This window comes from Astatotilapia calliptera, chromosome 14 (genome assembly GCF_964374335.1).
Source record: "Astatotilapia calliptera chromosome 14, fAstCal68.1, whole genome shotgun sequence".
Lineage (NCBI taxonomy): Eukaryota > Metazoa > Chordata > Actinopteri > Cichliformes > Cichlidae > Astatotilapia > Astatotilapia calliptera.
Genome location: NC_137435.1, coordinates 41010959 through 41025800, shown reverse-complemented (window position 1 = coordinate 41025800; position 14842 = coordinate 41010959). Strand labels below are relative to the sequence as shown.

Here is a 14842-nt window from a genome sequence, read left to right as displayed (position 1 = left end):
TGCGTCTGACTGCGTTGTGTTGACAGACGAAGATGAACAGCTGTGAAGATGAAGTCTGATGTTGAGCTGCTGTGGGCAGCAGATGGGTAAATGTTGGGGAGTGGGGCGGTGTTTGAGAGAGCTTACCACCCGCCTTATTTAGCCTGTGGGGCGTTGTTGGGGGGCGGGGGTGTTAATAGTGGCCCTCCAGTCATTAGGAGGAGGGTGTGTCTGTTTTCCGAGTGAATGAGCTGATGAGCTCTGCAGAAGGTTTGAGGGGAGAGCAGCACTGTTGTCTGTGGCGTGTTAAACACAGCCGGCAGACGGACGCCTCGCCGCAGAGCACGCTGGGATTCTTTTTGGATCTTCTGGCTGGAGTTTCGGTGGATTTTCCTGAATGGAGGCTGGAATTCTCTAACCCTTAGTTTCGTTTAATTTCACTTGGAGTAACGATGCTCAAGAAAGTACGATTCAAGGTAGGAGACTCCTGCAGTTTGTATGTTTCGGTTAAAGCTCGTTGAGGCTTTGTGCAAATACTTTCTTCTTCTTGAATAATTGATACATGACTGTTTACATATCTAGATATTTGTCATGGACACAACCTGCTCCCAGTCTTCACATTCTTCCAACTTAATCTGTTCCTGCATCAGGTTTAAACATTTCACTGCTGGGAGCTCTTCTGCCTCACAGGAAACCACGAGCTTAACTTTCCAAGTTTATTTGGCCATCTTAACAGCCACCATGTTGCACAGGGTTAGGGGTTGCAAATATTATAGCAAAGAGCCGCACAGAGAAAGAGCGGCGTTCACAGAAAACTCCTGAGTAAGAAAGACAGCAGAGCCTGACATCAAAGATCATAATGGTCTTTATGAAGCTCAGTCCATCGCCTTGTGTCCACATCCCCCTGAGCCACACAGAGGAACTCCTCATCCGCAGGCTTTGTGTCCCTTTCAAGAGAGCCTGCGACTGAGCCGACCTGTGCAGGGCCTCTGGTGGCTCTTCATCAGCAGCGGCAGCGCAGGCTGCAGTTCCGTCTGTGTGGTGGTGACATGGAGGTGATAATTACAGCACAGGGACGGGAACAGGAGGAGCTGCAGCCGCTGGCTGTCACCCGCTTTTAATACGAAGGTGTAAACAAATCGCATCAGTGTTTGCCATGAGCGCTGTGCTTCTCAAGACTCACTGAAGGCACACCTGTAATCAAACAGCCTCCGCAGAGTCTGAAACCTTCTTCATTTTCTTTGCTTTGAGCCACCAGGTGAATCCACCAGTGTGCAGCCTGTGGATCCAGCACGTCACCTGCACGTTTTTATTTATGTTCTTTCAAAGGCCGTCACCGCTGTGCATAAAATCCAACAAATACAATCAGCTCTTTCAAACTGGCCAAGTTTCTCTCAGACGCGATGTTTGGCCTCCTCTTTGGCTCACTTGGCACTGCATTAGAATTAGGCAACTTCCCCGACACCATGACACCGTCGGGCCGAGAGCTGCTGGCAGGCAGGCCTTTCACAGTGCTACCACTTTCTCTCTTCTTTGGCTGGTGGGTCGTCTCCCCTGGTGGTTACGATTTGATGAGGAAATGAGCAAATACAAAGTAGTGCGAAAACTATTGTCGTTGTCACCAGAGCCTCGCAGAGCTGGAATATTATAGTTCAGGAATCTGCGAACCTGGAAAACCAACTAAAATAAATCTCCTTAGTTTGGTAAAAACTCTATTCATCAGTACATGATTATTAAAACTCTGGATGTTGACAATTCAAGGCTTGTACCACCGTGAGCACACCCGGTCCCGTCTGGTCTCAGACCCTCAGAGCGCCTGGAGGAGGCAGAGCAGCTCATTGCTAATCAGGCTGGTGGTTTGATCCCTGCTGCTCTGGTCTGCATGTCCAAGTATCCTTGGGTACGATACTAAACCCTGAGTTGCTCACACTGCATTCATTAGAGGCACTGGTACTCTGGATGCTGAAGCCCTAAAAGTGTGGCATAAGAATCTTTGTTTTTATTGTAATACCTGTGCTGAGTGTCCTACCTCTGACACATGCTGTCCATACAGTCACAGTCACATGACTGAAACGAATAAAAACTAAACAGACAATAAACTAAATTCTAACAGAGAACGACTCATCTTTCAACAACTGGACTGAATCAAAGGTCAGGATGAAACTCCCTTCTTCTCCTTCATGTATGACCTCAGTCAACAGTCCGCCGATGCAACATGAACATCTTCATTTTGTTGCTAACACATGAACACGCAGTGGCCATGAGTGTTCTCCCTCACATCCACACTTTGTCTCATCGGGCTTCAAAAACAGAGCTAGACAACGGAGAAAATGTCCAGCGTGAGGCTGGGACTCCACTAACCAACAGGTGGAGTCAAAGGCGTTCCCTCTCCTCTGGTCCACAGAGGTGCAGGTGGATGTTACGTTAGCATTGTGAGGTAACCTGCAGTAGCTTACATCAGAATAATCTCTGAGCCAAATGAAAACACACCGGCCTGGTGTGTCTTTCCACATTTTCACTTACTTCACTGCAAGCAGGTCCTGGGTTTGAAGCCACCCCCTGGGTCTGTGTGGACTTGGTGGGGTTAGTTAGTGATTCTTAGTTGCACACGGGTGTACGGTCTCTTATTTCTTGTTTTCTGTGTTATATTCTGTACTTTTGTGTGACTCTGCATGCTCCATCTGCCCGTCTTTGCTGCTGGAACACACGAATGTCCCCAATGAGGGACAATGAAGGATATTTCTGTTCTATTGGCACGTAATTGGCTTGTGGGGATAGGTTAATTGGATAATCCAAATTGTCACTAGGTGTGAATGTGCGAGTGAATGTGAGTGCGAATGGTTGTCTGTCCCTGTGTGTTGGCCCTGCAACAGACTGGCGACCTGTCCAGGGTGTACCCCGCCTCTCGCCCTATGACAGCTGGGATAGGCTCCAGTGCCCCCCGCGACCCTGAAAAGGATAAGCGGAAGTGGATGGATGGATGGATGGATGGATGGCACGTAATATCAGAATTATTTCAGAAAAAGAAACTTATGGGGGTAAATATTATCAGCCCCCTGACACACACACTGATTGCTGATTGTCACAAAGGAAAATCAGGATATGGATATATGACGTTATGACAAGTTTTCCAAGTTCCAAAAACTGGAGTGAGAAGGATCATCAAGAAATTCAAAGAGAGCTGAAAGTACTGAACAAACTACTGAGAGATGGGTTTAAAGACCCCAGAAGACAGGAGTGAATGACTTCGCCAAGTTGGGAATTGTAGTCTCAAAGAAGAAAATCACAAAAACCCTAAACGGGAATAGACTGACAATTAGAGCTGGGCGATATGAGATTTTTTCATATCACGATATGTTTTTTTCATTTCAGTCGATAACGATATCTATCACGATATCAGCCAAATAACTATATTTGTAAGATTTAAATGTGCTGTTGCTCACAAGTAAAATGTGAAATAATCAGCAGCTTGTTTTTAAATATTTATTTCCCATAATAAGTTCAACAGGGTAGATGTACTTAAGGAACATGAGACTTTTTCAGATAAATAAAGGCAAATATTGCAAACTACACAAAAGGCAGCCGCTAAAGTGTTTAAGTTTCAAAACAGAACAAACGAAACAGACTAAATTGTCAATTCCACTTAGAAACAAAGTATTAATTCTAAAAATAAATCTTAGTTTGTTTTACAGAAGAACAGACAAAACTGACTAACTTTTGTCAATATCAAATAAACTGAGAACTAAAAGGAAATTCTCAATCTCTCCTTGTTGTATAGCTGAGCTTTTCAAACAGTTTTAACAGTTACTTTAGTCTGACAAAAGCCGAATGACGAATTAGCGCTTCCAGTCAGAGACTGAGGCTACGTCCACACGTACACGGGTATTGTTGAAAACGGAGATTTTCCGTTTTCGTTTTAAAAAATAATCCCGTCCACACATAAAGGCAGAAATGAAGGAAAACGCTGCTATGAACATGCCAAAGCAGCAGGTGGCGCTAGATTCCTAACCGTGCAGAAATGTTGGCCAATCAGAAGTCTAGAAGCCTCGGTGGGAAAAAGTAAACAAAGCTGGGGCATAGAAGCAGAACCGAGTCGTATGTGTGGACGGACAGTAACTGTGTGTATATGTAAGCATTTAAACACTGCAGAGAGTACAATTAACAGTATTGTAGAAATTCATTTCACCGAAACAATAACGTGGCACAGTGTGACGCATGCACCAGTTTATTGTATTTCCAGACTTGCTTTCGGCACAATTTACAGTGCAGCTACTCTGTTTTTGTCAGACTTGAAATAGCCGAAATACCTTCACACTACGGAGCTTCTATGGCTCTTCCGTTCGACAATCTCTCCGGCATTGGAACCATCATCTGTTTTCTCTTCGGTCACGCTCGGTTGATTTTTCTAGTCGGCACACTCATTTCCTCCATTACGCGCTGGCTCCACTACCCGCTGGCTGCTTCCCAAACAAACACACGTGCGGCTTGGCACTTGTGCTGTACGTAACAAGTCACGCGACGTGACGCTGCGGCTGTGATTGGTTCGGCTCTGCGCTACTTCATTTGGATCGGCTGACCTTTTTTTTTTTTTTTTTTTTTGAGGACAAGAGCGGCGAAGTCTATCGCGATAGCTTAATTTCTCTATCGAGTAAAAGTTATATCGCGATACATATCGTTATCGTTCTATCGCCCAGCTCTACTGACAAACTGGGAATCTCATCAAGATGAAAGGAATCAAAATATGTGAAGGCAGCAAAACTGGGTCTGAGTCATTGCTCTGGCCCCAAACATGTGGCACTCCTGGTGAAGAACTTCGTCTAGAGGTCCAAAGTGAACGTTACTGTGTGGGCTCCACAAAGCGCTCCTATTGAAGATCTGTGGGGTGAACAGAAGAGCACGTCCATGTCAGGAAATCTAGAGAAGCTTGAGAGATTTGCCAAAGTAGAACGGGCAGGGATTGCCATCAGAGGAGCAAATCATTTATTTCCATCTTTTGGTATTTGTGAAATAATTTTGTTTCTGTTCTGTGTGGGTTAAAAGTGTGGAGAGCCACCGTGGCTAATATGTGTGCTTGTCCCACACTTCTTCCTTTCTTTGTGGTTTCAACCGGTCAGCATCAAAGCAGAGCTTCGTCCACAATCTGTTGTTCCACTGCAACGGACCCATGAGGTGCCTGAGCAGTCAGCTAGCATTAGCCAAGAATCCAAGGATTTGGCTAATGAAATAAGAAACTGGCACCAGGACTGGCCAACAGCAAATCTGACTTGATGATATGTTTTATTTATTTAATATAGATTTCTTGAATAAATAAAACTCTTCCAGAATAAATACTCCCCCCAGACTGATCGGGTTGATCCTGGACAAATCTAATTATGATGATGCAGGCTGTGTTGCTGTGTTTCATTGGATTGTAGCTTCATGGTGCTGTTCTTCTACAGTTGTTATTTTATGTCTCATATTTGTGTCTTCCCTTGTGATTCATGTTTGACTTCTTCGAGGGTATTGAGGGGGATTTGTGGTTGTATCATTGTGTTATTTCAGGTGTCTTTGTGCTCGTGTTACTCACTAATTCCATCATGGCTGGTTGCTTTGCAGCCCCTGTTCCTGGCATCAAGGCTATAGTGCATGTTTTTGTAGCACCACCTCTATGGTAACCTGTGAGCACATAAATCTGTGTGTAACCTCCGAGTCATGCTTTGCCATGACCTTTGTATGACCAGGAAGCATTCGTCTTTGACTTACACAGAGCCGTTTGCACTGAGTAAAGTATTTCACCGACTGTGACACATTGGATGAATTCCGTGTCCACGTGTGAAACGTGCTCGCTGCGACTCTTCAAACAGCTCGGTGGACCCGTGCTGCTCTTTGTTTCCTCGCCACCTCTTCCTCGTGGAATTTGTCACCTTTCAGCTTGAATCAAAGTGTTTTGTTGTTACATTTAACTGACTTCTTAATACTTTTCATTCTAACAGTAACAAGTTTCTGTCTTGAAAACTGAAAGAATATTTTAATAAACAAAGAGCCTGCAATAAAAGGGAGAAACCCCAGCAGTAACATGTGCCCTGTGAGCAAACACTTGGATACAGTGGGAAGGAAAAACTTCCTTTTGACAGAAAGAAGCCTCCAACAGAACCAGTTATTATGTGGGCACATATTTGCATGGCAGCTCCACAGGTAGAGTTTGTCATAATGATGCTTTGATTTTGATGTGTGACTTGTGTTTGCATTGATCATATTGCGTTGGGTTCTGCACATCACTGCAATGCAGAGCTGCTCGCGTACACCTGAGTGCTTTTTTCTTTAACACTCAGTGTCGGAGACAAACTGTGGGTTCAGTATTTTACCCAAAGATACTTGGAAACCTACTGAAGGGATCGAACCACCAATCGATGACCTGCGCTACCTCGCTGAGGTACAGCCATCCCCAAGTAATGGTAACTAATTTATCTGAAGCTGTTCACATAATACACTCGGACCTGCCCGTACTCTTCCATTAGTATCTGAAAACAGGGCAGATATTAAGGATAGAAAGGAAAATTCACTGTAAAAATGTGAAGTGGTGTAAAACACTTATGAGACACGTCGGAGTAGAAACGAGCAGACCCACTGGTGCAATGTGAAAATCTAAATCCCATTTATTTCCTTTATGACTCTGCGCTCCAGTTTGTATGCGCCTCTGCTGGCAGAGCTTCAGCGTCCATGAGAGGCACTAGATGGCGCTGATGCTCTGCCGTTCCTCTCTGCCTCGGAACGACAGAAAGGGAAAACGCCTGAAGCCAGATTCTCAGCAATCACACATGTTTCAAAGGAACCAGTGCTCGCTATCGTCACACGGGAACATGTCGGCTCTGACAGACAGAGCATGACATGAGAACCGACGTGGACGTTATTGTCACTCAGCGATAGTGTTGTTCAATCAAACGTTCCAGCAGCGGCACATTGTGACCCCGGGCTTCAGGGGCAACACGAGTCTGATTCGCCGCCCGTCAGCTGCGAGCACATCCTGGCAAAAAGCGATGACCCATTTCCATCACATCTTTACATTCCTCCTCCTCTGCCGGCCCTGCTATTTGAATTTAGACCCGGTCGATGGTGTAAGAGGAGACGTCCGAGCTTTTTGCTCAGCGAGTCAGACGCTCCCTTTGTCTCAAAGGATCGAGTCGGCGCCCATCGAGGCCTTTGATGTTCATAATGAGCGATTCCCTCAGCTCAGCCCCGCAGCGCTGTGCTGTATGTTTCTGTAAAGGATGTGAATGGGTGTGCGTGGGTGCTGGTGCAGTGGGAGGGGAGCAAACATGTTCTTCATTAAAGATGAAAGGAGAGGGAGCTTTTACTGTCTCAGACATTTATGCCAAGTGTGAGGACGTGTGTGTTTACAGAAAGGAGAAATTGACCTCTGACCCCCGCACTCATTCGTAGTTACCTACAGGCTCATCCACACAGGGTACCTGGAGTCATGTGTGGAGTGGATGTGACTCAGTGCCACACTGGGCGCATATTCATGGGTGGACATTTTCTCAGGTCCTCAAGCTTTTATTTTAAGCTCATATATCCGATCACTCCACTACATTTAGTGAGCACATGCAGCTTTTTACCATTAACATTTGTGGGGGCAAAAGAAGCACAAGCTTCTGTCAGTGAGGGACGATTATCTGGCGCCCGTACAGTTTGCTATGTGGTTGATATGCAGTATTTAGAGACCATCCAAAACTGCAGTTCTAGCATTGCTGGATATTTATTTACAATTTACTGGTTACATAACAAAATTAGCTGTCAAAGTAATCCAGTTACTTTGGAGAAACTGTTACAGTAATGTTGAGTTACCAGAAAGAAACAGCCTTTAGCAATTAGCTTGCACATGATGGGGGGTGTAGGCTACCGTACCAAGCTTATTCGACGCTGGCAGCGTTAGCTACAAGCTAGCTAGTGTTGTGAACAGTGCTGTGGAGCGGTGTTTAGTTTGCAACAGCTCGTTCAAAATGTGAAGAGCTCCTTACCAGCTTATTAACTCAGTAAATGCATAGTTACATTTTTAAAGTAATACTTCAGCAGTGTAACAACCATCCACTCAGGGTTTGTTGACGAGTCATAGTTCAGTTTAAATTATTTCATGATGAGCTGCAGCACAAGAAGCACGAAACAATCATACAAACAGTGAAATGACTAAAAATGTTTTTTAAAATAAATATTTTAACTAGGATTTAATATAATTAGTTTAATTTCTGCACCTTTGGCCCTCTGTGGAGCACATGAAGGCGACACTGTCATGGTTTTGGGTCTTGTGTAATCATTGTTGTATTCCTAGAGTGACTTATATGTATTTATACTTCCTCGTTCAGTTTTCTTACGTTTATGAGCTTTCTGATTTTTGTGATTGTTGTGGTTCTGGTTTAGTTCCCTTTAGTGTTTCCCTGTGTTTTGTTCTCAATGAGTCGTGTGGATCTCAGTCTGGTTGTCATCGTCGTTGTCTCTGAGTTCTGTCTTTAGCGTCCTTTTAGTCAGTCAGTTAGACTTAGTTTCGTCTGTTATCTTCTCCCATGTTTACTGATCTTTACCTTATTGACAAGCTCGTGCGTCCTTGTCTCAGTCTTGGTATTTGTGCTACTTCCTGTCTTACTTTGATAGTCGTTGTGTTCTCATTACGTCTGATTTGTTCCTGCTGTGTTTCCACTTCCCTGATCGCCCCTCAGTGTGTGTCTCCTGGTTCCTAGTGTTGTCCCAGGTTTTCAAGATTAGTTCCTCGTTCAGTTTGCTGTTCTTATTTTTGTTCTGTTTCCCAATCAGCCAGGATAAACGGCTCACCTTTGCCTCCATACGATCTGCTGGCCGCAGGTCTTGACCTACACTGCCACACAGACTGTTGTTTCATGCTAGGTAGCCTAAAGCTAATGTCTACATACTAGGGCTGCTCGATTATGGCAAAAATGATAATCACGATTATTTTCACTGAAATTGAGATCACGATTATTTGACGATATTTATTTAACCCTTTAAGACCTAAATGGTAAATGGCCTGTATTTATATAGCGCTTTACTAGTCCCTAAGGACCCCAAAGCGCTTTACATATCCAGTCATCCACCCATTCACACACACATTCACACACTGGTGATGGCAGCTACATTGTAGCCACAGCCACCCTGGGGCGCACTGACAGAGGCGAGGCTGCCGGACACTGGCGCCACCGGGCCCTCTGACCACCACCAGTAGGCAACAGGTACTATAGAACCAAGTCCACCAGAGCTTATATTATTTTTTTTACATGCTGTAGTGCCATTTGTGGGAGCATTTCAAGTTGCTATACATCAATACAACTGTTATAGCCCATATTTTAATAATATGTATGCATTAAGTCCATAGTAATTACATAAATTGCAAAAAAGTGCAATAAACTACAAAAAAAATTGAAAATCGCTTTTGTTTTGTTTACATATATTTCTACTTGGAGAAATTTAAATACAATAAAGTTGCAAAAAATAGTTTACAACAACAGGAAATTTATTTTGAGTGTCTTCATAGTTTTATTTTGGAGATACAGTTTTTATATACTGCAGGAAAAACAAAAAACAATCCTATGATGCAAATTTGCAAAGAAAACAGCAGGTGCATCATTTCACTGTGGGAAGTGTTACGAACAGCTGATCGGATCGGCAAAGCGTGTTTCTGGAATATTATGTTTTTGTTCCTGCAAGAGCTTTTTATGCAGTTTTTGCAAAGCTTTATGTGGAAGGAAACCGTGACCGAGGACAAGCTGATGGCATCAGATGTAAGTACAACTCCTCCGGTTTCATATGCAAAACAAATTATTGTGCTAGCTTACACGGTTCCAGTTCTACAGGGATTTAAAAATAGTTACACAACACGGAGCGTGCTGCTCTGACCGGCTTTAAAGGGTTAACAATGACTTTAAAAAATAATATAAAATAGTGTGCAACACCACTGAAGTTTTTTTACCTCTCTTTTCAACCAACAGCAGTCACTCTCCTCTCCAAATAACTTCTGCTTAGCTTTCCGAGCTTCCCTCGGGTCCTCTTAAGCAGAGGTCTCCAACCTTTTTTGCGCCACGGACGGTTTATGCCCGACAATATTTTCACGGACCGGCCTTTAAGGTGTCGCGGATAAATGAGGGAGGGGCTAATAATCGGCTCAGTCATTTTTAATGATCGTTGAAATTCCAGATCGTAATCGTGATTAAAATTCGATTAATTGAGCAGCCCTACTACATACCATGTCAAAGGACAGTATTACCAACTAGGAATGTTGGCTAGCTGATTACAGCCAAGACAGATGTCTAGTAAAAAAGGCTTGTGAAGCCACCTGCAGCGCTACAGCCTGAGAAAAGGCGTATGTGCACTGTTACAGCATTGCCACAGCTGATAATGCGAGTGTGTGATGGTAGTGGGAGTCGGCGCTAAGCTGGTTTCCAAAACAGAGTATGAGACAAACGGGGAGTTTTGATAGCCGAGCATTTCAGTGCTGATTATCGGCCCGTGTCGATAGATCACAGCTGTGTGTCTGCGAGACGATTTCCCAGCAGCTGCCAGAGCCATATCAGCATTTCTTTGGATAAACATGTTGAATGTTTGGGCTGATAGTGTGCTTTATACAAATCATGATAAATCCCACACGGCCTCGCAGCAATGTTAGGCATGTGCACTTTGTCATATAATTCAAAATGAAGCTTTCTCCGGACGCAGACATGCAGGCAAGTGTATTCACACACGATAGAATAGAATAGAATTCAACTTTATTGTCATTGCACATGCACAGGTACAGGGCAACGAAATGCAGTTTGCATCCATCCAGAAGTGCTTTAGTGATATAGATATATTACAATATATATTAGCAATAATATAGATATGTGAGTATATTACAGAAATGGGTCTATTATGGTATGTTATAATGTACACGGTATGAAGTATGTTGTGAATATTCTATAACTATAAGTATGTACAGGCTGTAGTGAGTACAAGCTATGTACAGGATATGAACAGGATATAAATATGAAAAACTATACAGAATATGAAATAAATAACTTTACAGAATCTGGGATATACAGCTATACAGAAATGGGAACTATGCAAGTTGTAAACAGTTGTAGGATTAAAGATTATCGAATGTACAGAATGATTATTTACACAGAGCTATACAGTAGTGCAGTTAAGATAAGTGAGGGTGTAGATAGTTTCTGGATGGATGCAGTGGTTCAGGCTGGAATTGAAGTGAAATTAATTTTGGTCAACAACAACAACACAGATGATCATTTTACATAAAAGTACTCAATCAATTCAGTGCACACGTCCAAATCAGCAGTTTGCTGAGAGACGCAGCAGCTGTAGATGACAGCCTGCAGGGGTTCTGCTCTACAAACAACATGCTGTCACTGATTGTCTTCATTAAGGTGAGTCAGTTTCACACTGTTGGCACAACAAGCACAGCTCAGAGCCCACTGCACTCACATCTTTCCATACTGTGCATTTACATCCTACATGTGTTGATTCTGTGCCAGGACATTAAAACAGCTGAGAGCATACGGCGTCCCTCAGTCTGACCATCGTTGGTTTTTCTTATTTGCTTGCTTATTTCAGTTTTTCTTGTTTGTAAATGATCTGTTTCACTTTCATTCATTTCACTGTTAGTTTTATTATTATAACACAGGCGGTGTTTGGGAGGGGCAAACCAAACAAGCTGGGTGATCTAATCGAACACAGCACCACCATGAAGACGACTGGCACATTTAACAAAGACTCAGTCTGTGGACATTCACTGCATCCCTGCTTCCTTCACATTTGGTTCAAGTTAGCTAGAATAACTGGTGACCCACCGAAGAACATGTAAGAGTGAAAAACAGTCGTGAGTTAAAGGATGACAGGGTGAGGAGGTTATTTATGGATCAGTGATCATGGGGAATTCCTCAGATGCCGTTTGTATTCCTAGAGCCCAAATCCTGGTGTTTGGAGTCTTTGATGTGTCTTTGAAGTGATCCCACCAGTTTGGCAGCGGATGCTTTAGACCTTCTCAGGTTCGCTGCTACACGTTTCTGAGATACTTTCCCCAATTTTGAATAGTTAAAGCTTGCTGGTGAGGCCGGCGTTACCTAAAGGCACGCTTTCTTTTTCTTTTCTGCCCGTTTACTGTTGGGTCCAAATCAGTCCAATATACTGACAAGTGAGACGGAGTGTAAATGACTCGTCTTCCCTGGATTCTGCTCATTGTTGTGCTGAACAAACTGGACCAGAGCGCCGCTCTCACAGGCACAAACCTGTGCTCGGAGAGGCTGTGTTTACAGTGGAAGAGAATGAATGGCTGTTCTGTAGTGAACAGCTGCCTGCTCACTGTAGTCCACTCAGGACTGCAGCGTGTTTACCTCCGAGTCAGGTTTCATTTCTCTGCAGCTCAGGAACAAAACTGCATCGCTTCACCCAGAAGAAGGAGCGCCTTGTGTCGCTGTTTGGGGCGCGGCTGGGAGGAGGGGCAAGCTCAGGGGGTGAGGGTGCGCGCGTCTGTGTGTGTGTCTGTGTGTGAGAGAGAAAATGAAAGAGTGACCATGTGATTCAGGAGGGGGCGAGAGGGCGGAGACAAACAGGCAGACAGTGTGTGTCAGCAGAGTGTTTGGCACATGGCTTTAGCCCAGTGTGTGTAATGACAGCCACAGAGTGTGTGTATGCGTCTCTGTCTTTGTGCGTCTGTGTGTGTGTGTGTGTGTGTGTGTGTGTGTGCATCAAGGAGACACAGTGAGTGAGAGACCCTGATGAAAGGAGAGAGAGCAGCTTCCTGTGTGCATCCTGCTCACGTTCTTTGTTTGTGGCTTTTTTGTTTTTCGGGGTTTTTGTCACACCATCAGCGACATGTTTGTTTAGACCTGTGGTTTCACTGGACCCTCCCACTGCACAGACCCTCCCACATCTGCATCAGGTAAATTCAACATGAGCACTAACATTGGAGCAGAGGGAAGCAGAACATGGTGCAAACGTGGTGACGGACTTCACGGCGTGTGAGCTCATGTGGTTATTGTGACGTCACACGTCTACAGTAAGTCGGAGCTGCAGTCTTGCTAACTGGATCAATTCTGAACCAAATGGCGCTCCAGGTGTGTTTGTGATAGTCGAGCGGTGGCGTCGCTCCAGTGAGAGGCGGTTCATCAGCTCTCTGTGGTTTCAGTATTTCTTAGAGAAGGGGCTGTTCATATTTCTTGGCAACACCAGAGCGACATTTGGTAACATTTTCCAGCTGTGCGCCTCACACTGACGTTACTATCAGTGACGAAAATAAATGAGGTACTGTATGACATCATCTTATGAAAACACTTCTCATAAGTACCTGGCTACTCGTTTGTACTGGAAGACATCCATATGAGCTTTTATAACCCAGTAACAGAGACACTGATGCTGAGCCTGCTGCAGCTGCTCCCTTCAGATTTGGTCTTTGTCCTGCCTGCACGGTTAGTGTCTGTGATACAGACTCAACAGGCCGAGCTTGGCGGTGGGACCTGTTCTCTGCAAAGCCTGAGCCAAACAAGCAGCGCTGGCTGACATGTTGCACTTACACTAATCCAGATGTGAATGTGCTGCGTTCAGAGCTGCTCTGCTCCATCAAATGACTGTGTGCATGTGAAAGGGTGCCTTGTAGTGACACAGAGTATGTGACCAGACGGAGCATCTTCTCATCAGCACCGTGCACTGACTGCTGGTTTTTATTTTTCTCAGGCCACTAACACTCTGTGGTAGGGAGCAGGTGGACGAGACTGGGGAAGTGGAGGCATGCTCTGGAAGAATGACAGTCAACAGAAGGGAGACAGAAAGGTGAACGCACATGGAGTAGATAGTGAAGATGGATGAGATGAAATACCTGGGGTCAACCATCCACAGTAACGGAGAGTGCACAAGACAGGTGAGGAAGAGAGAGCGTGGAGGTGAAGTTCAGGGCAGCAGATGGCAGTGAGACCTGCTGTTCGGTTTGGAGACGGTAGCACTGACAAAGACACAGAAGGCTCACGTTGTTGCTGCGAGTGAGCAGAAGAGATGTGTGTATATATATATTATCGCTTTAAAGCCTGGATCTGCTGGAGCAAACAGTCAGCCGTGCTGGTGTGTGGCCAGTTCAACGACGCACATCTGGACCTGGAGAAAAGTCCTGTTTGTCTCCAGCTTTGCCTCTGAAATCTGACACACACATTTTTGCACTTTTGTAACTCGAGCACATTTTTATTTTATTGATTTATCTTTAATGAAATGAGTTGAATTCCCCTCTGTCAAAGTTGGTGCCTGTCGCGATCATATGGTCTGCCTCCACCTGCTCCCCACTCTCACCACAGATCGCAGGGACTCATGCATGACCCCATCTGCTGACCTGTCCATCATCACTGCAAATAAGGAGTTCAGAGCCATCTGTTATTCCTACTGCACGACTTCACTGTGTCACTGCCCTCAGCCATGTCCTGCAGCAGCCTCACATCCTTCTCTGACACTCCTGACCTCCTCCTGCAGAAGCACAGTTCCTCTCTTGGTTTCTTTCACAGACACAGTGAAGCTCAGCGTCTCAAGGCTAATTCATGAGAGTAACTGTTGGATTACTACTTGCTAATGTAATAGCTAAAGGACCCAATTCTGGCTGATCAGATGTGTAGATTAAAACAAAAAAATAGCACATATGCAACTTTAACCGGATGCAAATGCAGCTTTCTGTGTTTGATCCCATGCATATATATTTGCAGCTTCAAACAGCCACAGATACATTTGATCCTTTCATCCTGTGACTCTCAGGATTTAGTTTCACAGCAATCACCTGCTCACATAGCCAACCAGGCGACATGTTTACTGAAAAAAGTGGACTCTATACTTATACTTTAGTGCCAAAGCTAGCTAA

At 44.5% G+C, this 14842-nt stretch overlaps 1 protein-coding gene across 2 annotated transcripts in view; it reads left to right on the top strand.

The window, feature by feature from the left end:
• The first annotated feature begins 282 nt into the window (after positions 1-282).
• phldb1b (pleckstrin homology-like domain, family B, member 1b) overlaps positions 283-14842 on the top strand; it is a 122082-nt gene continuing 107522 nt past the window's right edge. The window contains exon 1 of one of the 2 annotated variants that reach the window (XM_080288751.1): positions 283-455. In XM_080288751.1, the coding sequence (XP_080144877.1) occupies positions 432-455 (24 nt within the window). In that variant the 5' untranslated portion in view covers positions 283-431. Of the gene's footprint in view, positions 456-12591; positions 12893-14842 lie in introns of those variants that run through there. The other variant, XM_080288756.1, reaches the window with a different exon arrangement.